General features: G+C 42.6%; 1 protein-coding gene across 4 annotated transcripts in view; it reads right to left on the bottom strand.

Moving 5' to 3' along the window:
• Window positions 1-708: 708 nt before the first annotated feature.
• Window positions 709-22,233, bottom strand: part of PCNX4 (pecanex 4) — a 28,929-nt gene continuing 7,404 nt past the window's right edge. For all 4 annotated transcript variants that reach the window (XM_069950134.1, XM_069950135.1, XM_069950136.1 and 1 more), the window contains exons 5-12: window positions 20,553-21,052; window positions 20,352-20,452; window positions 19,328-19,450; window positions 17,470-17,833; window positions 12,137-12,240; window positions 5,874-6,922; window positions 3,439-3,625; window positions 709-1,285 (exon numbers count right to left, since the gene is read on the bottom strand). In XM_069950134.1, coding sequence (XP_069806235.1) covers window positions 1,034-1,285; window positions 3,439-3,625; window positions 5,874-6,922; window positions 12,137-12,240; window positions 17,470-17,833; window positions 19,328-19,450; window positions 20,352-20,452; window positions 20,553-21,052 — 2,680 coding nt within the window. In that variant the 3' untranslated portion in view covers window positions 709-1,033. The remainder of the gene's footprint in view (window positions 1,286-3,438; window positions 3,626-5,873; window positions 6,923-12,136; window positions 12,241-17,469; window positions 17,834-19,327; window positions 19,451-20,351; window positions 20,453-20,552; window positions 21,053-22,233) is intronic.

Raw genomic sequence — 22,233 nt, forward strand, 5'->3', positions numbered from 1 at the left:
GCTTAGGGGGTAAGGGAAAGTATACTTACCAGTCCTTGTGTCCCCCTAGTGCCTCTCTTGGACAGGCTCTGGATGTAATTTTCTTTCCATAATATGGCCCCGGATCCTGCTAGTGAAATGTCATGGACTGGCTGAGCGGGCAATCCGTGACCGCAGTGCTGTCCCACCCCCTTACTGATTGGGTGAGTAGGCAATCCATTAGTGTGGTATGTGACGTTCCAGCAGCAAGAGCTGCTAGAGGCTGGCAGCTGTGCGGTATTATCAATGGAGCGGACGGGCTGGATGATGCTGTGGGGACAGGGCAGTGGCTCCCGGCTGAAGATGACGCCGACTAACGGCGCCCAGGTAAGGGCCATTCCTTCCTCCTCAGCACCTAATGTGCTATAAGGGGCTATCAGCAGGTTAGATTCCCCTTTGCTGATAGTTCCCCTTTAAGTAGTTTGCAAGCCATGTTTCCTGTTGGCATATTATCGTTCCCTGTAATAGGGCCCTGAGACTATAAAAGTATTGCTGGTAGGTATTAAGGAGAGATCACCATCTCAGAATATGACATATGGGACAAACATTGGTACTTCTAATGGTTTAAAGAAGAACACAGATGATAAAGGGTTAGACACCTCTTACAGGTTTCATACACAAACCTTTGGTCTATTCAGCATGGGACTTCATCATTGGTGCAATGACAGAACAAACCAGCACTCTGCCATGTAAAGAAACTCTGATTTACTACAATCAAAATGAACAATTTATAAAAGAAATATTATACATTATACACATTTTGGTCAGACATTTTTGTAAAGTGTACACGTATTTACAAAAGGAAGCAATGACCTACTACTTCAAGTCGTCTGTCAAGTTTACTATTGGACATGTAAAACATAGTGATGCAATGATATAGAGGTAATGTGGAGGGAACGACATCAGTACGTGCAGCTTGGGTTTAAAAAAAAGTCCAGCAGCAGCATCTAGGATTGTGTTACTAGGTCATAAACTAGTGTTTTCCACTGAACATGCAGAAACACGGTACACATGGTTAATACAAAGGCACATGGAGAGGTACAGAGGAATAAATAGGGTATCCAAGAGGTGGGTCTGCTGCCTGCACAGTTAGGTTACGTAGTAGCACGGGGTGGGCTTGTATGCTGTAGCGTTCTTCATCGTCATTGGTGGCGTACAACAATTCCCAGGATAGATTTGCCCACTGCCCTCGAACAGCTTCTGCATTTAGTTTTCCGATCTGCACCAGCTGTTCTTGTAAGGTGAGCACTCTGCCAGTGTACACGCCCTGCATGCAAAATACATTATTAACCAATAATCTCTGACAAGTTGTAAAGAAGAACCGGATTTACATGAAATCCTGGCAAGGAGACTCTGACGCAGCAGGTGTTGTAGTGAAGCCAATGAAGTAGGAGGAGATCAGTAATTGTGGGCCTGTGACCAGCCTGATAACACCATGTACTGCTGGCATTTTCTAGGAAATTACATGTAAGGGTTCACAATGGCATAATATGGATGAAAATCAGCTGTCAGTGTGGGTCATCAGACCTGCGGTCATGTCAGGTCAGGGATTGAGATTGAGGTAAAAATGCATCTGTATTATGCTAATGTATCTATTAGAGATGAGTGAACTTGGCTCATAGACTGTACCCATGTTTTCCAGGCTGTCCTTGGGCTCAATCTACCTTCTCTAGGCACCAGGATTGAAATGCTGATCTTTCTGGTTCATGCAAACCCTAACTTTCGGTAACTTTGCTCACCTCTAGTATCTATGCATCTTCAGCTGTGGCAAAACTACAACTTTCAGCATGCTGGCACTTGTAGTTCTGCCACAGCTAGAGAGCCATTGGTTAGGAAACACTGATGTAAATGAATTCAATTGTAGTAAAATTTCTAAATGCAGCCATAAAGGGGTTATCCATCGTTACAAAATCATGGCAACTTTCTTCCAGAGACAGCGTCACTCTTGTCTCCAGTTCAGGTGTGGTTTGCAGTTAAAGGGGTTATCCAGCGCTACAAAAACATGGCCACTTTCTTCCAGAGACAGCACCACTCTTGTCTCAAGCTTGGGCAGGGTTTTGCTGCTCAGTTTCATTGAAGTGAATGGAGCTTAATTGGAAACCACACCCAAACTGGAGACAAGAGTGGTGCTGTCTCTGGAAGAAAGTGGCCGTATTTTCTAACACTGGATAAATGGTGAATGGGGAACATTGATTTAATAGATTAGACTGGTCTGAAAATGCTGATTGTAATCTTTAAAAACATATATTTTTTCAAGGTACTAATACCATAGTCTGCAGCACTTTCCTTGTCATAACTAGCAAAGCCCATACAGACGTCATTACAGTGAATGCGTCTATTGGGATTTGTTCAATAATGTATCTGACATGCTGCCACGTGCATGAAAGCTTTAGCTACAAGACTGAAGACTGGAGCGCTACAACCACAATAAAGTGTTTAACAATCTTGTAGTTACTTATTTTCTAAATGTATCAACTATCTCTCTTGGCGGGTGATGAGAAGCAGCTGTCCTGGATGTGTAATGTCCCCATAGCTTATCTAGGGCAATAAAAGTAACACTGTGAGCCTCGTAAAAATCAAAATGCAATTTGTAAGTGGGTGAAACAGTGATTGGGCAATATGGTTCAGAGGCCAGGAACTCTGGGGCATCTGGTATCATAACCCCTTTTTACTTAGGCTGGGTTCACACTGCGTTTTTAGCATACGTTTAAAGGGAACCTGTCACCCCCCGCGCCGGGGTGACAGGCTCCCGACCCCCCGCTACAGCCCCCTATACTGACCTGATCCCGCTTCTGGATCCGGTCGGGTCACGGAGATCTCAGCCTCTGCAGCCCGGCGCGCGCGCTGAGAGATGAGTCCAACGCTCATAGAGAATGACGGAGCGCTGGACTCACCAGTCATTGTCTATGAGCGTTGGACTCATCTCTCAGCGTGCGCGCCGGGCTGCAGAGGCTGAGATCTCCGTGACCCGACCGGACCCGGCGGGATCAGGTCAGTATAGGGGGCTGTAGCGGGGGGTCGGGAGCCTGTCAAAAAAAATAGTGTCAGCAATGTTTTTGTGTCCGTCAAAAAAAACGGATCCGTTTTGATCCGCTTTTTTTTTTATAATGGAAGTCAATAGAAAAACGGATCAAAACGGATGCACACAAATGCATCCGTTTTTGCAATCCGTTTTTCATCCGTTTTTTTTCAAAAAACGGACTGCAAAAACAGATTGCAAAAACGCAGTGTGAACCCAGCCTTAGAGTACCTCTGCACAGCATCTTCGCCACTAGCTGTCGAGGGGGGGGGCACTAATCACTTATTGGTGACATATCCCAGTCAATGCAACCTCTCTAGCTGACTAATTTCACTAGTACTAGCAGTACCTGTACTACAGGTTGTACGGATATAAATTCTGATGCTTCTAGAATATCTTACCATGTTTGGATCATGACCCAGAGAGAAAAGATATGGTTTCTCCTGCAGAACTGCCTGCTGCCACTCCGAGTCTGACACCAGACCAATGTACCAATCGTTATCATACTCCTCCAGATAATTTAGCAGTTCTTTGAAATCTTCGACGGGTCCCAGACTCGCTTTATCTACCATAAGCTTAAAGGTATACCTGCAAGATAAAAGTCAAAGACTGAGCAAAGGTGACAGCTTATAAGCATATGCAGTTATAAGGAATGGAAAAGTTGCATAAATAAGCTCTATAAAAAATGTATCAGTCAACTCGACTGATATTAGCGAGCCTTCCTTCAAAAAATGTCATGTGACACACCTGCCTGCACACCTAGGAGCTATATTGGCGGCTTTATCCGCACTTGGAAGTTCCAGAAAGAAGAAAAACTTAGAAAACTGCTGACAACACAGATCATTTTTACTTACTTGCAATCTATTTAGTATTAGAGGAAAATGCTGCTATAGAAGTAAAGATTTAGCTTTTGTCTTAAGGCCCTTATTACACAGAGCCATAATTGCCCAATCAGGCCGATTCGGCAGATTATCGCTCTGTGTAATGAAGATGAAGAGGAGCCGAAGAAACGCTCATCGGCTGATCATTGTCTTTTAACCAGCTAAAAATTATTGATCGCTGACCATGCATTGCTACATGTAATAGCGATGCATGGCTGACGGCTGATGACTGTATGAAAAAGTAATAAACCTTTACATAACTGACCGCGCTACCCAGTGTTCTCCAAGCCTCTGCCCGTTCCCTGCAGCTGCTGCTGGAACTTCAGAGTCGGCCTGTGAGATGACGGGCCGCTCAGACGGGACAGCGCCGTGGCCAGTGATTGGCTAAGGGGCTTGGCACTTACAAGAGCTGGGTTGTACTGTGGACACCCCAGAGCCCGGTGGGGATCCAGCGGCTGCTACCGCCGCTCACTGCAGGCAAGGGGAGAGGTACAGTAAGTTGTTACTTGAAATCAATTTCCCCCCTCCCCCTGCAGGCTGCCGGCTTTAAGAAAATGTCAGACTTCTCCTTTGAACAACAGTAACCCTTTAACTGCAATACCAGCAGCTTAACCCTTTAGATGCCATGGTCAGCGGCAACTGTGGCATCTCAAGTTTTTAACCAGAATACACATCAGTATGTTTTGCCTGGAAAACCTCTTTAAAGGAAATACATTATTCCTTTCTTATGTTGTAAATCACCAATGAAAACATTGTCTATGGCATTATATAGACCCATATGCTGAGATGGAAACAGTATGCACTGCTAGACATGCACAGATGTTCTGCCAACATTTATGGTCACTGTGTAAGAACACATGCTAATCCACTCTTTATTTCTTATCGGCACTGTTAATTTACAGACAGTCACACTTAAGACTTTATTACTATATTAAAGGGGCTATCCAGGATTTAAATAACGTATCTGCTTTCTTCCAGAAACAGCACCACACCTGTCCTCAGTTTGTGTGTGGTATTCCAGTTCAGTTCCATTGAAGTGAATAGAGCTGAGCTGTAATACTACAAACAACCTTAGGACAGGACAAGGAGAGAAAGAAACCATGATTATCGGCCGTAACGGCAGATATCTGCCGAATACGGCCAATAATCGTTCTGTGGAATAGGGCCTTAAAGGACAACTCCCGCGGGACCCCCCCCAAAAAAAAACACAGACACCATTACTCACCATCCCTCCGGTGACGATCGCCACTCCATTCGCCCGCCGTCCGCCTCACCGTCACCGCCGTCCAGCGATGTCTCTGACTTCCGGGTCCTGGGGATGGAAAAGGCTGCCAGTGCGCTTGCGCACCGGCAGCCTTTTCATTGGCTGGAGCGCATCACATGGCTTCCAGCAACCTCAGCCAATCAGGGCTGAGCAAGCTGGAAGCCATGTGATGCGCTCCAGCCAATGAAAAGGCTGCTGGTGCGCATGTGCACCAGCAGCCTTTTCCGTCCCATTCACTCTCTATGAAGACGCCGAGGAGGAAGAAGACCCGGACCGCCCCCCCGACTCTGACGTCGTCGTCACCAGATGCCGCCCGAGAGAAGAGGACCGTGACGATCGTAATAGGTAATCTATACATTCTTTAACTTCCGGGCGGGGGGGTTGGGGGTCCGAAAGTGGGGGAAGGGGGCCAGACCGGGTATTTAACCACATTACAAAGTTATATAACTTTGTAATGTGTGTTAAATAAGCTAAAAAATGTTTTCGTGGGAGTTGTCCTTTAAGTGTCTTTCATGGAAAATCTTTCAGTAGTGCAGAGAAAGAAATGTATCACCTGGCTATCCGATGAGACATCCTATTAATTTTTATGTTTCAGTTGTATTAAGTTTCCATGTATTAGCTTCCAATAGTATGAAATGCCATTTAATTTTATATAGCACCATACAGGTAACATTGTACATGTATTCCTTACCTAAATGCCTTGAGTGCAAGCTGAAACAGTTCTGGATTTCCAGTTAGCCAGTCTAATGATACCGACCAGGGTATACCACCCAAATAGGCTCTAAACAGCCATGCCGAACTGGGGGAAGAGTTCTCCATACCAAAGAAAGCAAAATAAATAGAAGTCAGGCCTTTAATATATTGGTCTCTTAGCGATCTGTCTCTTATTCCTTCTTCAAGTAAAACGGAGGGCTTTCCACTGACGTGGTGAAAATCTAACTGAGACAAAACAAATTCATACCAGTCTGTTGGGAACATTTGTTTTATCTCGCTCACTTTCATACCCATTAGGGAACCCAAAATCCAGTCCTGAGGTAATGTAAGAAACTTAGAGTAAGAGGAATTAAATTCCACCATTTTGAAATGTTCGACGTGAGTTGTGTTTCCTTTGTCAGTGGCGGGAAGACCAAAACCCACCACTGAGTAAAGTTTATCCACTGCTACATCTTGCTCTACATAGGAGTCGACATGCACTGTCTGCACGCTGCCCGGGATGGAGAAGCCATCAGCAGACGCAGCCACAGAAGGTTTGACTACAGTTTTCTTTGGATGTGGAAGAATTTCAAATATGTCATCATCCGACCACTCGTCGGCCAGGTCATCATTGTAACTTTCTATGTCCTTTGATGATTCATTATATTCTGCTGGACGTGCATCTACAGATCCTTGGTGTTTCTCAGGCAGGGCCGTCACGTCCAGTTCCTTTTGTTCTGCATCAATGTTTTCCTGTGCTCTTGACTTCTTGTAGCACGTCTGTATCAGCACCCACAGAAGCACTTTAATGAAATCCTCTTTGAATTGCTTCAAGTTGTCATGAGAGTCTATTATACCGGACAAGACGTTCCTAGCGTCAGAATACACTCTGACTGGGACGACAGTGCACGGTGTTAAGACGTTCCCAAAATGGTTATTTAGGACCAGTCGACCAGAATTTTCTGCTTGTTCAAATGCCATTTCAAATACTTCATCTACTCTCCGAGCTTCAGCTGTGTGACAGGAGGTCTCCTGTAGCTCCAGTCCCTATGGCAAAAAATGGAGTCTAATTGTTAAATCTAACTAGAAAATAACAGGATTATTCATCTCTTATCCTTAGGATAGGCCGCAATATCACCTATGTGGGGAACCCACTCCCAGGACCCCCACTGATCAGTGAGTGCCACATTCTTTTCAATACCATTCACAGCTTTGTACCTTTAAGGGTAAATTCACACGGGCGGATCCGCCGGGAGTCTCACGCATGAAATCCGCAGCTAATCCGCCATACATGTATTTTTCTTATTATTATTAATACGTGTATTGCGGATTAGCTGCGGATTTCGTGCGTGAGACTCCCAGCGGATCCGCCCGTGTGAATTTACCCTAATAGTAGATGTGCCTGGTACTACAGCTCAGTACCATTCACTTGAATGGAACAAAGCTGTAGTAAAATGAAATACCGGACATGAAAATGCCATACCTGGTAAATTAAAAGGACTTAAAGGGGTTGCCCCACAAAGCATATTATTCATAGTAATATTTAGAACATTTTTGTATGTACAATTTCTATAAAATGCTCATCTCACCAGAAACCCAAAAACAAAGTATAGTTAATGCATAGAATGTTAGTATAGAGCCACCTACTGTTTGTTTTTAATAGTTACACTATGTCCACCATAGTAAATGTGCCAAGGTGGACATGCATGCTTAGCCTTACTTCTCTCTTTTTTTCATCAATTTTGTCTTGGTGGTTTCGGTAAGCAAGTGGGATTGCAGTCTCCTCCTCTGCCAAGAAGAGAGGACATTGCAGCCTTAAAGCATCTGTCTCCTCACACCAGGGGTCACTCCTCATACCCAGCAGAAAAGAGAGAAAGGTGTTCAAGCTCACCTTGACACATACTGAGGTGGAGCTATTGAATAGAAGCAGGTTGGCACTTTTCTAGCAATATTCCTGGAATATCTGACCATATGAGAAATACTTTAAAACACGTAAATAAATTTTAAAAACTTGGTAATTTGGGTCTGGATTTAACTATAAGCATTATTCATCATGAGGCAGTGCTGCAGCTGCTTCAAACAACTGACTGATAAAGATGACAAGAGTCAGACCCTCACTGACCTACTACTGATAGCCTATCCTAATCGACATGTCAACAATCAACAATCAATATTCAGCAGTGCTGGACACTTAGGGCCCTATTAGATGATTATTACTATGATTTTCGTGCAAATATTACCTTGTGTAAGGGCCCTATTACACAGGACAATTATCGTGCAGAAAATCGTTATATTGTTCGAATTTAAACGATAATCGTATCGTGTAATTGCAGGCAAAAATCGGAAAATCGTTTGTGTGTCGTTAATTTAGATCTGACCCTAAAGTCATTGTTAATCGTTCGCTGTAATTCCACATTCGTTCACTAATCGTTCAGTGTAATTCTTTTGCTAGGATCAGATGGAGTTAACGACTAGCGTTCTGTGTAATATGGTGAAAAGTCTCAGGTTAACGATAAACAATCTTGTTAGCAATGGTTTATTGTTAATCGCCAATTGTTAAAAATCGCTTCATCTAACGGTCCATTTACACAGAAAGATTATCTGCCAAAGATTTGAAGCCAAAGCCAGAAACAGACAATAAGCAGAGATCAGGTCATAAAGGAAAGCCTGATATTGCTCCTCTTTTCAAATACATTCCTGGCTTTGGCTTCAAATCTTTGGCAGATAATCTTTCTGTGTAAATGGACCCTTATAGTACCGTAATAGGGCCAGTGATCAGCGAACACACAAGTAATTGGTCATTCACTGGCTGATCACTTTGTTCTTACCTGTAAAAAAAAAACAAAAAACATTTTCCCTGCTAGGTAGCAGGATACTTAGGGTCTTAGCAGTCTGGAAAACTCCATTGTTTTTAAGCACTCCTTGACAGAGATAAGCAAATAATTTTGGATCTAATAAGGCCAAATATTGGTGTCAAAAGCGCACACAGAAAATAACGTTGGCAACACCTCTGTTCAAAACCAGCAGTATTCAAGCCAAATGGCAAATTGTAGTTACCTGTGTGCCAAACACTGAAGTCACACATTAGTTGCGCAATATGGGTCTGTGTCTCACTGTTGCAAAACTTCAATTCCCAGCCAAAGGCTTTTAGGGAATGCTGTGAGTTGTGGTTTTGCAACCGGTTGGGGGTCAGTGGTCATTTTCATGCAGCGTAGATATAAGCCATGGAAATAGATGTTAGGCTATGGATGTCTAGGTGCAAATAAAATTCTTTTAAGACCTCTAATCAAACGGGGTGTGGGCAATCTAAAGCAGATGTAGTTTCGATTTGTATACATGAATGGCGTTTTAGACTGAAATGAACTATTGCACAAGAGAAATTCTGCAAACAATACTAATCATAGTCACATGTTAATATGGGCACAGACAGAAAATTGTCAGCCAATCACGTATGTCAATTGTAAGTGACAGTCCTCTTTAACAAGGCGTAAGGGGATTGGTAGTTTTATTTGCCATTACATTCAGGGCAGCTTTTAGCACTTTTTTGTAAAGTAGTGTGAACACGCTGAATTTAAGGCATTGTCATTAACATTTACCAGAACTATAGAGATGGTTCTAGAACATATTCTTTCATCTGCAGTTGATCATGTTGATCAACAGGAAAATGAGCACTGAAGACCTATTGATGTCAACTGGAGAGGCGTCCTTATGCCCCTATTCCACGAGTCGTTTGGAGGAGCAAACGAGCGCTATTAGCGCTTGTTTGCTCCTCGTTCCCCGCTCACTGACGCCGCTATTCAACGCGGCTGCAGCGAGCGGGTGAGTGCGGGAGGGGGCGGCGGGGAGCTGCGGGGGGGCTGCCCGGGGGATCGCTGATCGTCCGGGCAGCCCATAGGATATAGCAGCGTCTGCTGCCGATGCTCCTATTCAACGGAGCGACGGCAGCAGATCGCTGCTATATCAGTCGCTTTTCCACGGGACGAATATCGTTCGTAGCGCCCGATATCGGCCGAATACGAACGATATTGCTCCTTTAAACGACCCGTGGAATAGGGGCTTTAGCCACAGGATGCCGGGTGTAGATGCTGGGTCAGGATCAGGAATGTTAATGCAAGTGATCTAGATGGAGAATGTCAGGCTCTAGGGTGTGGAAGACACCAGTAGATTCAGAAGTGTACAAAGCTTCTTTATTTGGTCTCAGAGATCAATGCGTTTTGGGTGCTTGGCCTTCTTTTTTAACCCCTTCCCGCAAATAGACGTGCTGGAACGTCCAAATCTGCACACGTCACAGGGATGACATGGGCGCAGGAGCTAGACCCGTGTTATCCGCAGGGGGGCCCGACTGTCAGTGATAGCTGGGCACCCGCCGCAACTGCCGAGATCCGGGCCGGATCTCGGCAGTTAACCCTATAGGTGCTGCGATCAGTGTGATCACAGCACCTATAATGCTGCAAGAAGGGAGAATCCTCCCTTCATCCCCCATCGGGGCTTTGCGGTGAGATCGCACAGCCCCGATGGAGCTGTGACGTCAGGGCGCTTCCCCAAAGCCTCCTGGTGTCACAGCTATGAAAGCTGATCAGGCTCAGCCTAAGGGTCCATTTACACAGAAAGATTATCTGACAGATTATTTGCCAAAGATCTGAAGCCAAAGCCAGGAATGGATTTCAAAAGAGGAGAAATCTCAGGCTTTCCTTTATGACCTGTTCCCTGTTTATAGTCTGTTTCTGGCTTTAGCTTTAAATCTTTGGCAGATAATCTGACAGATAATCTCTGTGTAAATGGACCCTAAGGGCCCTATTCCACCGGACGATTATCGTTCAGATTATCGTTAAATCGTTTGAATCTAAACGATAATCGTTTGGTTGAAATGCAGTTAACGATTAACGACCAAACGAGAAATCGTTGATCACTTTATAAGACCTGGACCTATTTTTATCGTTTCTCGTTCGCAAAACGTTCGCAAATCGTTCACATTGAATAAGACATCGTTCGGTCGTTCGCAATAGATACGAACGCAATAGCGAATAAATAGCGAAGAAAAAACGATCGCAATTACGATCATAAGTAACGATTATCGTTCCATGGAAATGAGTGAACGTTTTCAGGTCTTTCGCAATAGCGGTCGTTTGAGATCGTTAATCGTTAATGATTATGCAAACAATAATCGTCCGGTGGAATAGGGCCCTAAGGCTGATTCTGATCAGCTTTGCCTATTACAGGAATATTGTATTGCAGTACAAATCAGCACTGCAATGCAATATGCCTGTAATCAGGCAATTGTACAGTAAAGTCCCCATGGTGGGAAAATGAAATAAAGTGTAAAAAAAAAAAATATATATATTAATAATAAATTAAAAATCACATACAATCCCCATATCCCCCAACACAATAATAAATGTTGAATCAAAATTTAAATAAAAAATATACACATATTTAGTATCGCCGTGTGCGTAATAAATTTATTACATAATTAAACCTGCTAAAAATGCTAATTTGTCATTTTTTTCATGAAAAAATTGCATTTTTCACAAAATTTTTTTTGGCATATCAGCCAAAATTTACCACTAACCTAAAGTACAATATGTAAAAAAAAAATCTTAGAATCAGAAAGAAAAGTTATAGCATCACATAGCTATAACCGCATAAAGTGAGGTTGGATTTTAAAAAAGGGGCTTTGGTCCTGAAGGCCAAAATCAGTCCAGTCCTGAAGGGGTTAATGTCATTGATTGTTTGTTTTGTCATGATGTCTCTAATATTTGAAAAAGTGGTACAATCACCCCAAAATGCATCGTTCTCTGAGACAAAATAAAGAAGCTTTCTACACATCTGAATCTACTGGTATCTTCCACACCCTAGCGCCTGACATGCTCCATCTGGATCACTTGCATCCACGCTCATGAGCACCCACAAACAACTGTAAGAGAAGTTAGTATTACTCATACACAATAGATTGTCAGCAGGTTTGCCCAACGTTTCTCTAATGTGTATAGGGGCTTTTAGTGGACACTAGTGGCTGACTTCTACTAGACCAGAGCGCCAGAGTCTTAGATGCTTTTCTGAATAAAGTGCAATCTGTTCTCCTACACGTTGGTGCAATTGTCTGCATACAGTGGCAGCGCTGGATCTTCGTACCCGATTTTTCTCTCCTCTCTCCAAGCAACAGAGTCTTAGATGGGAGGACTCCCACCTATCCAATATAGATGACATATCCTATGGAATTTTTAATTTGCATATACACTTTAAACACACAAAATGTTTTACCTTTATGTTAACGCAGCAATAGCTGTACCCTCTTTCAAGAATCAGCAGCCATATGAGTCGGTCTTGAAAGCGGCAAAGGAAATGTGATCCCGGGTTAACAAGACCTAAATTAAAAACAAAACAAAAAACAAATTCTATTAATTATAAACTTATAACAATGGGTACTATATATAATGCTCTATACTTAAACTGCCCAAGCCACGGACTATCAACATTTCTCACAGTTGCAGGAATGGATTTCTCTCCTGTTAGCCAAATGGCAAAAGAAAATATTGTGCCATCTGGCTAACATGAGTGATCAGAGAATACATGGAAACATAGTCCATGATTTTAGTGTATACGTATAGTCTGATTTGAATAGCTTACTGCTGCTGTACAGAGCCTGCAACGGAGATCCAAAAAGAGCCTAAGACACAGATGTGAACTCAGCCTTAAAGGGGTTTCCCTTGTAGTAGAGTGAGTAGAGAAGTCTGAGGCAGTCTTTTCCCACTGACACAGAATGGGGAGCAGACCATGCTGAGCGGAAACTTCTCCCAGCTCATTCTCACTATCGGTCAGGGTCTGAACGCTCAAAACTTTTGACATGTCTCTGACATGTCAAATGTTTTTTTTAATGACAGTAGAATTCCAAGAAGCAGAATTTGATCAATCTCACTGAGACTTTATGGATATTGCAAGTAATGTGCAGGTGTACTATAAAGGCAATAACCCTAGTTTAAAGTGTCACTGTCGTTCAATATATATATATTTTTTTTTTTCAAAAACCAATAGTACAGGCGATTTTAAGGAACTTCGTAATTGGGTTTATTAGCCAAAAAATGCATTTTTATCATAAAAAAGCAGTTTGAAGCTCTCCCCCCTGTCTTCATGGTTCTCTTATGGAGAGGGGGGGGGGTGAGGGAGATGAGGCACCAAAACTGGACAACAAAGAGTTAATTTACAGCTACATCACCGGGCTATCTCCTCTGAAGTCAGCACTGACCTCTGAATACGGGCTTTCACACAGGTCCCACTGTGTAATCCTTTGTTCTCTGCTGGCGACTATTCTCCTCCCCTCTCCATAGGTTACACAGGGCTCGACTGATACAAAAGAGTCAAGATTTCCTGATAATGAGCAATGAATGAGAGAGAGGAGGGAGGAGAGAGAGGGGGGAGGGGGGCTCCTGGGGAAAATCTTTTTGAATGCAGATAATGGCATATTTTCCTAATAAACCCAATTACAAAGTTTCTTAAAATCGTCTGTACTAGTGATTTCTGTCAAAAAAGAAAATATGACAGTGACACTTTAAGAGAACTGGACTATTTTCTACAACATGATGTGTGGAAGCAAATCTGGTCCCGACTTGAAGGGTTACACATCCACCTTCATTTGCCCAAATGTAACACTGCTTGTTGTGTGACAAGAGTGCCGTGTGTAATATAATCTGTATGGCTGCCATTCCTCGCATTGAGAACATGACTGGGAACACGAGAGTAGTGTTTCTGCCTGATTGTCATACTTTCCTCATGTGCTGTGGCAACGCTCCATGGAAACGCCAGTAAACCACTTAGAAAACAAAGAATATAAAAGTCACTCTCTTTCATCAAACACCAGGGTGTAGGCCGGAGTCCATTTTTTTTTTTTTTTGCAACTAGCTTAAAATGTGTAAATACAATCCTACTTAAAAGAGGATTTCAACATAAAGTCATATAATGACATGTCAGTGTGTTGTCCACTTCTGCCAAGTTGTTAAAAAGTCTATTCAAGTATTTAATATCTAACTCTGCCTAGTCGCTGACTAATAACTGCTATTACAGCTCCCGAGTTATGCACCCTCCTGCCCACTTTGCTGTGTTATTAGGCGGAGTCTGGGAAGAAGGGATAACAATCATGAGGAACTCATGCAATTTCCTCATGGGGCAGATGAAAATAATTTAGGGACGTCCTCCAGTTGGGTCCCCAATCCCCAATGTTGTCAGTTTAGGAAATGGACCAGCCCGCCGCCACTGTTGTCACTTCAGATGGTACTTATAGACATCCATCTGGTGTAAGAAGACTTAGGCCAGTTCACTACTATAGTACCATAGTACTGGATGCATTTTTGTGTCCATATTATACCCCCCATTTCTAGCCTGACTTAGCTCTCAGTTCAGGTATTCACATCCATGATCATGCTGGGACTTGTGGCTGTAATACGGACGCAGAAATACATCCGTATCGTGGTAGTGTGAACCCTGCTTTACAAGCAATGTTAAAGGGGTTGTCCAGCAAAAATCTTCCCGTACTTATTAGCTGCTGTATGTCCTGCAGGAAATGTTGTTTTCTTTTCAGTCTGACACAGTGCTCTCTGCTGACATCTCTGGCCGAGACAAGAACTGTCCAGAGCAGGGGAGGTTTTCTATGGAGATTCATAGAGTTCCTGTCTTGGCCAGAGATGTCAGTAGAGAGCACTGTGTCAGACTTAAAATAAAACAACATTTCCTGCATGACATATAGTAGCTGATAAGTACTGAAAGACTAAGATTTTTTAATAGAAGTAAATTACAAATCTAGATTTTTGCTGGACAACCTCTTTAAGGATTTGTCAGCCATGAGCGGCTGCAAACAAGTGCCGATCAGCGCTTGCTTGCAGTGCCTTTACACAGCACCACAAATTGAGCAGCCAGAATGCACAAACAATCCTTGTATCGCCATGGAAACTGACAGCACAGATATATATACATCACAAGATCAGATCACAAGCAGCAGTGTACACTTACCATCCAAGCTGCTAGTGATCCGGCTCTCTAGTCCTCTGGCCGCTGACTGTATCTTCAGGCCGTGTTTCCTTAGGCTGTCAATCATTCTAAAGGAAGGCGGCAGCCCGATGCTGGTTCACAAGCAGCAAGGATGGTAAGTATGCACTGCTTGTGATCTGGAAACTGACAACATGGATATATACATATCTGTGCTGTCACTTTGCCTTTATCATAATCGGCCACACATTAACCTATATACCAGATATATATAAAAAGAAGTGCAGCCGAAAACACTAAATTTTGAAGCCTGCTCTAAAGACACGATCAGCCAAGGATTGAGTATTTTTGCCATCCTTGGCTGATAGCTGTCCCTTGTACAGGAGCGCATCGACCGCAGAAGTGTTTCTAGCCACGCTCCTGGCCGATCAGATCCTGTAAAAGACCCTTAAGTCAGCGTTCAACCATTTAGGCATACCCACAGGTAGCACGAGAGCCAGCTTTCTTACTTTTGGAGAAGAGTTAATCTGCAAAACTTTCTTCATAGCTAGCACTGATAGTAAAACTCCAGTTGAATTTCCACAAACAAAACCAGTATCCCCCAGAATTGCAGCAAAGGCCTCACAACCCAGCCAACCAGTATCCTTTTCAGTACTGATAAAGAGCAGGAATCCCAAAACAGCTGTCTACAGATGGGTGTCTCAGGTCTGGCTGATATTCCTAGTCATGTTTTAGGGCTCTATAATGAAATACAGAGTGGCCACCAACAGGTAACACTATAGAGAAAGCGGGGGAGAACATTTATGTGTGGCATTTCACCATTTATGTTACTTTTAATGCCAGTTTCTGGTCTGAGTCTTCTGTTGGCTTCCATTTCCACCCTCCCATTTTTGGCATGGCAAGAGGACTGAAAAGTCACAAATTACAATGTCAGGTGACCTAAAAATTTTCCAAAACCGCAAAACTGACGTAAGTTAAGCAATAAATTCCACTGAACGTTCTTACTTCTGGAGACGGGGTAACTTGGAAACTACGGTGGAAATAGAATTTAAAAAACTGTGCAGACGGGCAGTGATTTTTGTAAATTTATATGGTAATGTCTTTTATACTAAATAATAAAGGCTCTGGCAACAAGTATCCTAGCCTTGTAGCACCATGTATTTTGTATGTGTGCAAGAAAATGTGTATAAAAAGGCCAATACTTAACCTGGAGGGAAGCTGTCGGCAGTATTTGATGAAAAGAGCAGCAGGCACTGTTGGATAGCTATTAGGGTATAACAGCATACTGTAGTTTTTCTGGAGCTGATGGTTGCAAAACTTTGCCTATTTATTTCTCAGCCAGTGCCAAGGAGACGGACCGATTTGCACGAAGTGCCACAGCCTGGTAGGACTCCACACTTGCCCTCACTTTCCAGCTCCTCTTAGATGGATGTACATGGTTCTGTATGTCAAACAAAGAAGGGCTGGGAGATGAAGGCAAAAGAAGAGGTCCATCTGGCTGTGGCACTTGAGTAGATCATCCCCTCTCCTCGAAAGTTGGCTAAAAAACTAAAGGGCAAATTTGACAACCACCATTAGCTCCAGGAAGGGTACAGTTTCCTTTTATTCCCTAACAGTTATCCAATGGTTTCTGCAGGTCTTAAGACCACATTCACATGTTCCGTAGTGCTGCCCATAATTGTGGGTCCGGGGCCACTTATTTAAATGGCACCGCTGACACATTCCGTATGCGTTGTGTGGTCGTGATCCATGTCGCAAAAATAATACGGACCCGCAATTATAGCAAAGATCACTATTCTGTACAGAGTAGGTCTGCGCATTGCGGACAACCTACAGCTACCGTAGACTGCCCTAAGCTAAGGACTTAGCTTAGCATCAAATACTGCTACAAAACTACAATTCCAGCGTTTCCACGCTTGATGGGAATTAAAGCTCTGCAACAGAGCACTACTGCTTTAAAAGGGAAGGTCCACCTTCATAACAATTTTTGACTGCCCCAAAACATCTAAAATGAAAACATCAGCATAAACTCTAGTTCACCCACTCTGTTCTTTGTGGTTTGTTCTGCAGTCTGTTACCATGCAGACATGCAAGTCTGTATAGGAGATGTATATGCAAAATGATAGGTTGAAGATGAGAGCGTAGCCTGTAACCATGATTGTTTGCGAATGTAATCAACGCCATTGTGATGTTAAACAGTCTACATTCTACCTCTAAGTTGTCACACCCAATTAACCCGCCAAGAGCAAATACATATCCTATTCCACATATCCTATTCCGCTGTAGGCCTTTAAACCAAAAGCGGTCATGTACTGCCCAAGCATGCTATGTAGCAGGGGAAGATTGACAGACTAATATATATTTTCTGTACAAAGATTAAATATAGCTTATTGATCGAAATCCTTTCATGGAAGGATTCACTCATTGACTGACAGTCACCCCTGTATGAGCTTGCATGGAGAAGAGAAGTGTCAATCATTGAGGGTGGGTGGAGAAAGCATAAGCCTAAATATTGTTTTACCCAAAACTTATAGATCAACAGAATTCAGTGACTTCTAAGAATATTCAAGAACTAGAACAAGTAAATTCCAATGTTTGGCACACAAGATCATACCCACCGAGACTACCTGAAGCAAACGCAGACTGCAGTGCAGCAGCAAAACCTGGAACCATTTGCTGGTAATAGACTGTGTCAGCACAGACACAAGCTGCAGCACCTACAGCTCCTGGCCAACTGCGGATAGGTCGTGGGAATCCAACCAGGAAGACGGGCAAAGTGAAAAGTGCCAGTAAAGATGAGGAGAGCAGAGCGGAGAGGATAATGAAGGTCAGCACCAAGGGGAAGAAGATGATGTTCACTGTAATCAGACTGCTTGTAGATTTCCTCCTTTGTTTCTTCTCCGTCCAGGATGTCAGCAGAACAGTTAAAGCAAACTGCAGCTTAGAGACTAGCTGACATAGCCGGTCACGTATTATAGCAACCTGAGGGCAAGAGGTAAAATTACACATCTACAATGCAGGATAACAATGAGAACAGGAAGTATCAATGAACATCGCCCAGTGATGTCCTGCAAGTTCTAGGTTTTTCTCGAAAAAAAGTAAAGCAGTGTTTCCCAACCAGAGTTCTGTTATGGAGACAAAGGACTTGTGTTTTCTATAGTAAAGATGAGCCAATTGTAGTGGGTGACAGAAGAGGAACATTTTTTCAGGGGTTTACTCTCTTTTTCGCTCTATAAAGTTTAGCAATTATAGAGCTCTTGTATTGTGAGGACGTTTGACATCTCACTACAAATGTGCCATTGACGTAAAGGAGAAGTCCAGTGACATTTTTTTATTAAAGCATTTTTTTTGCCCCGCAAAAGTTATACAAATTACCAATATAGACTTATTACAGGAAATGCTTATAAAGTGCTTTTTTCCCTGCACTTACTACTGCATCAAGGCTTCACTTCCTGGATAACATGGTGATGTCACCACCCGACTCCCAGAGCTGTGCGGGCTGTGGCTGCTGGAGAGGATGATGGCAGGGGGACACTGAGGGACACAGGGCACTGGAGGGACACTGAGCATCCCTCTGCCATCATCCTCTCCAGCAGCCACAGCCCGCACAGCTCTGGCAGTCGGGTCGTGACATCAGCATGTTATCCAGGAAGTGAAGCCTTGATGCAGTAGTAAGTGCAGGGAAAAAAAGCATTTTGTGTGACAGGATGCATAATACAGAACAGGTTTAACAAATTTTGCAACATTTCAGTAATAATCTAACGTTGCGTCTTTCTTCATATTCTGTGATTTATGTTTTGAAATGAATTATGCATATAAGTCTGTATTACCAAGATAAGAGTCTGTACTGTATGTGGTGGTAATGTACATGTGCCTGTTCCCACATGTCATAAAAATTTTTAGGAACAGCTAATATACGAGGTGTTATGAACTGGGGATGACTATGACTGTTTCTGGACTCTGTGACTTTGTTCTCAAAGAAGCGGCAAATAAAGTTGCCTTTCAGGTCTCTAAGGTATTGTAGAAAGTGAGGATAATGCTGGTCTCCTGAGGTGTCATGTCAACAGTCTGGTGTATAAGGCCCTGGCAACCTGACAGGTTGCCTTTAAACAAAAGGTTGTACTTAAAGGGGTTGTCCAGCGTTAGAAAAACATGACCTTCCAGAAACAGCACCACTCTTGTCTCTAGTTTGGTTAGAGTTTTGCAACACAGTTCCATTTAAGTGAATGGAGCTTAGTTGCAAACCACCCCTGACCTGGATACAATAGTCGTGTTGTCTCTTGAAGAAAGTGGCCATGTTTTTCTAATGCTAGATAACCTCTTTCATTTCTGAATGCAAGTCCTAGTTAGTGTAGGACCCAAGCATGGGGCCACCCGCTATGCTACTAGCATCTTTCTATGCCCTATGTAAAGTCAAACAGGAGATTGAAATGCCACTCTAGTACACAAAAATACTATAAGTGACAATCCACTTACCAGAATTAGCCGTATGCCAGTATCCAGCCCAACATTCCACCACAATTGTGTGTTAAACATGAAAAGCTGTACAATAGAGACAACGACCATCTCAAGCATGGCATTCTCCGTGTTCTGCCAGATCTGAAGAAAAGCAGAAAATAAGCCAATGCATCAGACAATGACAAATTATATATGTTTCTGCACCTAAAACATTCCGAACTTGCATCAATCGCCCTGACAAATCACCCATAGACATATACAGTAAGGTAACACTATCTATTCCATTAAAGATCAATACATGTCCTATGGTTTTCAATGAAAATTCACATTGTGAACTGTGGTGCATAATTTCTTTAGCACAGATTTCAAATATGCACAAACAATTGATATGTCACTTATTTATGCATATTTTGTGTGTTTTTCTAAAGGAAAAATATGGCACGGCGAATAGTTCCGATACCTAGAATCAATGATGTGTTAAAGGGGTAATCCAGCGAAAATATTTTTCTTTCAAATCAACTAGTTTCAAAAAGTTATGTAGATTTTTCATTTCAAAGTCTAAAGTCTTTCAGTACTTATCAGCAGCTGTATGTCCTGAAGGAGGTGGTGTTTTCTTTTCAGTCTGACACAATGCTCTCTGCTGCCACCTCTGTCCAAGAAAGGAACTGTCCAGGGCAGTAGCAAAACCCCACAGAAAATCTCTCCTGCTCTGGACAGTTTCTGTCTTGGACACAGACGTCAGCAGAGAGCACTGTGTCAGACTGAAAAGGAAACAACATTTCCTGCAAGACTGATAGGTATGGGAAGACTTCAGATTTTTAAATAAAATTTAATCACAGATCTATATAACTTTCTGGAATCATATGATTTAAAAAAAAAAAAGTTTTTCACTGGATAACCCCTTAAAGCACTACAGATCAGTAGGTATAAGGTTCTACTGCATAATGAATCTATGATACAGACAGGTGGCACCAGGACCGGGTACTATCAGCAGCTCTCATCATACACCAGTGAACAGGGTTTCATCACAATTATTCATTACCATCCTGTAGGCCCTTGTGAATCCAATGCAGACTGACACAGAGTTCCGGGTATGCAGTGATGTGTCCAGAGAGAGGTAAGCTACCATTGCAAAAGGAGAAACTGAAATAAAGAAATAAAATATATATAAAGCAATGCCACCGATGGGATTTTTTTGTATTCCTGATCTTATAATGTAACATTTTGATTTTCTACTTCTTACCCAGCATGAGCAGAATTCTCCTTACAAGAGCTGCTTTTTGTAATCGGCTTTGTTTCTTCATGAAGACATTCAACATCCGGATATCGTTCTGGAAAAAGGGATTTCTTACAATCCCCAAGATATAAGCACCTTGAATTTCTTTGAGAATCCATAAAAAAGCTAAAAGTACAATGAGACAATATCCGACAATGGCCTGAGGACTTTGTAAGGAAAAGGTGGAATAACAGTAGTGATGTAAAAGGCTGGACTCCAGCAGAACCAGTAGAAGAATGACACAGTACATCATGGGTTCCTTCCAAGTCATCTTCCAAAAGGTGATACAGTTATAGGTGGGTTTCCTCTGTTTCTTTATGTGGTATTTGAGAACAATTCCAATTTCTGCTAAATTAAGACTGAGAATAAAGCCAAGTCCAGCTATGAAGAGAACCAGACCGATGGAGTCTGGAATGAAATACGCTGATATGGTTACCCCAAGTGATATTACAAATGTGACCAGCAACCTGTAAGATACAAAAAGAAATCTTACACAGGAGAACGCAAACAGGGAATGCAGGAAACAAAAAATCCAAAACATGGCAGCAAGAGTGATGTAAGATGCATGGACCCCACAACTACACTTAAAGGAGAAGTCCAGCGAAATTTTTTATTAAAGTATTGTATTGCCCCCTAAAAGTTACACAAATTACCAATATACACTTTTTACGGGAAATGCTTAAAAAGTGCTTTTTTTCCCTGCACTTACTACTGCATCATGGCTTCACTTCCTGGATGACATGGTGATGTCACGACCCGACTCCCAGAGCTGTGCGGGCTGTGGCTGCTGAAGAGGATGATGGCAGACGGATGCTCAGTGTCCCTCCAGTGCCCAGTGTCCCTCAGTGTCCCCCTGCCATCATCCTCTCCAGCAGCCACAGCCCGCACAGCTCTGGGAGTCGGGTCGTGACATCACCATGTTATCCAGGAAGTGAAGCCTTGATGCAGTAGTAAGTGCAGGGAAAAAAGCACTTTATAAGCATTTCCTGTAATAAGTGTATATTGGTGATTTGTATAACTTTTGGGCGGCAATACAATACTCTAATAAAAATTTTCACCAGAGTTCTCCTTTAAAGGGGTTATCCAGCAAAAATCGTTTTCTTTCATATCAACTGGTTTCAGAAAGTTATATAGATTTGTAATTTACTACTATTTAAAAATCTCAAGTCTTCCCATGCTTATCAGCTGCTGTATGTCCTGCAGAAAATGTTTTTGTTTTTTTTTAGTCTGACACAGTGCTCTCTGCTGCCATCTCTGTTTGAGGTTTTCTATAAAAATTTGCTGCTGCTCTGGACAGTTCCTGTCTCGGACAGAGATGGCAGCAGAGAGCACTGTGTCAGACTAAAAAGAAAACAACATTTTCTGCAGGACATACAGCAGCTGATAAGCATGGGAAGACTTGAGATTTATAAATAGAAGTACATTAAAAATCTATATAACGATCTGAAACCAGTTGATCTGAAAGAAAAAGATTTTCGCTGGATAGCCTTTACAGCATGTTCATTCCCGAAAAATAGTCTGTGTAAAAGGGCCAGCGTTCTTTAGCTGATTGCATCTTTTGTGTGGCCAGTAAATTCATTGCTATTGATAACGGAGTTTCAATAGATGCACAAATGATCGCTTGATCACTGCTCGATTAATTGACAAA

The sequence above is a fragment of the Dendropsophus ebraccatus genome, chromosome 13 (assembly GCF_027789765.1).
Source record: "Dendropsophus ebraccatus isolate aDenEbr1 chromosome 13, aDenEbr1.pat, whole genome shotgun sequence".
Taxonomy (NCBI): domain Eukaryota; kingdom Metazoa; phylum Chordata; class Amphibia; order Anura; family Hylidae; genus Dendropsophus; species Dendropsophus ebraccatus.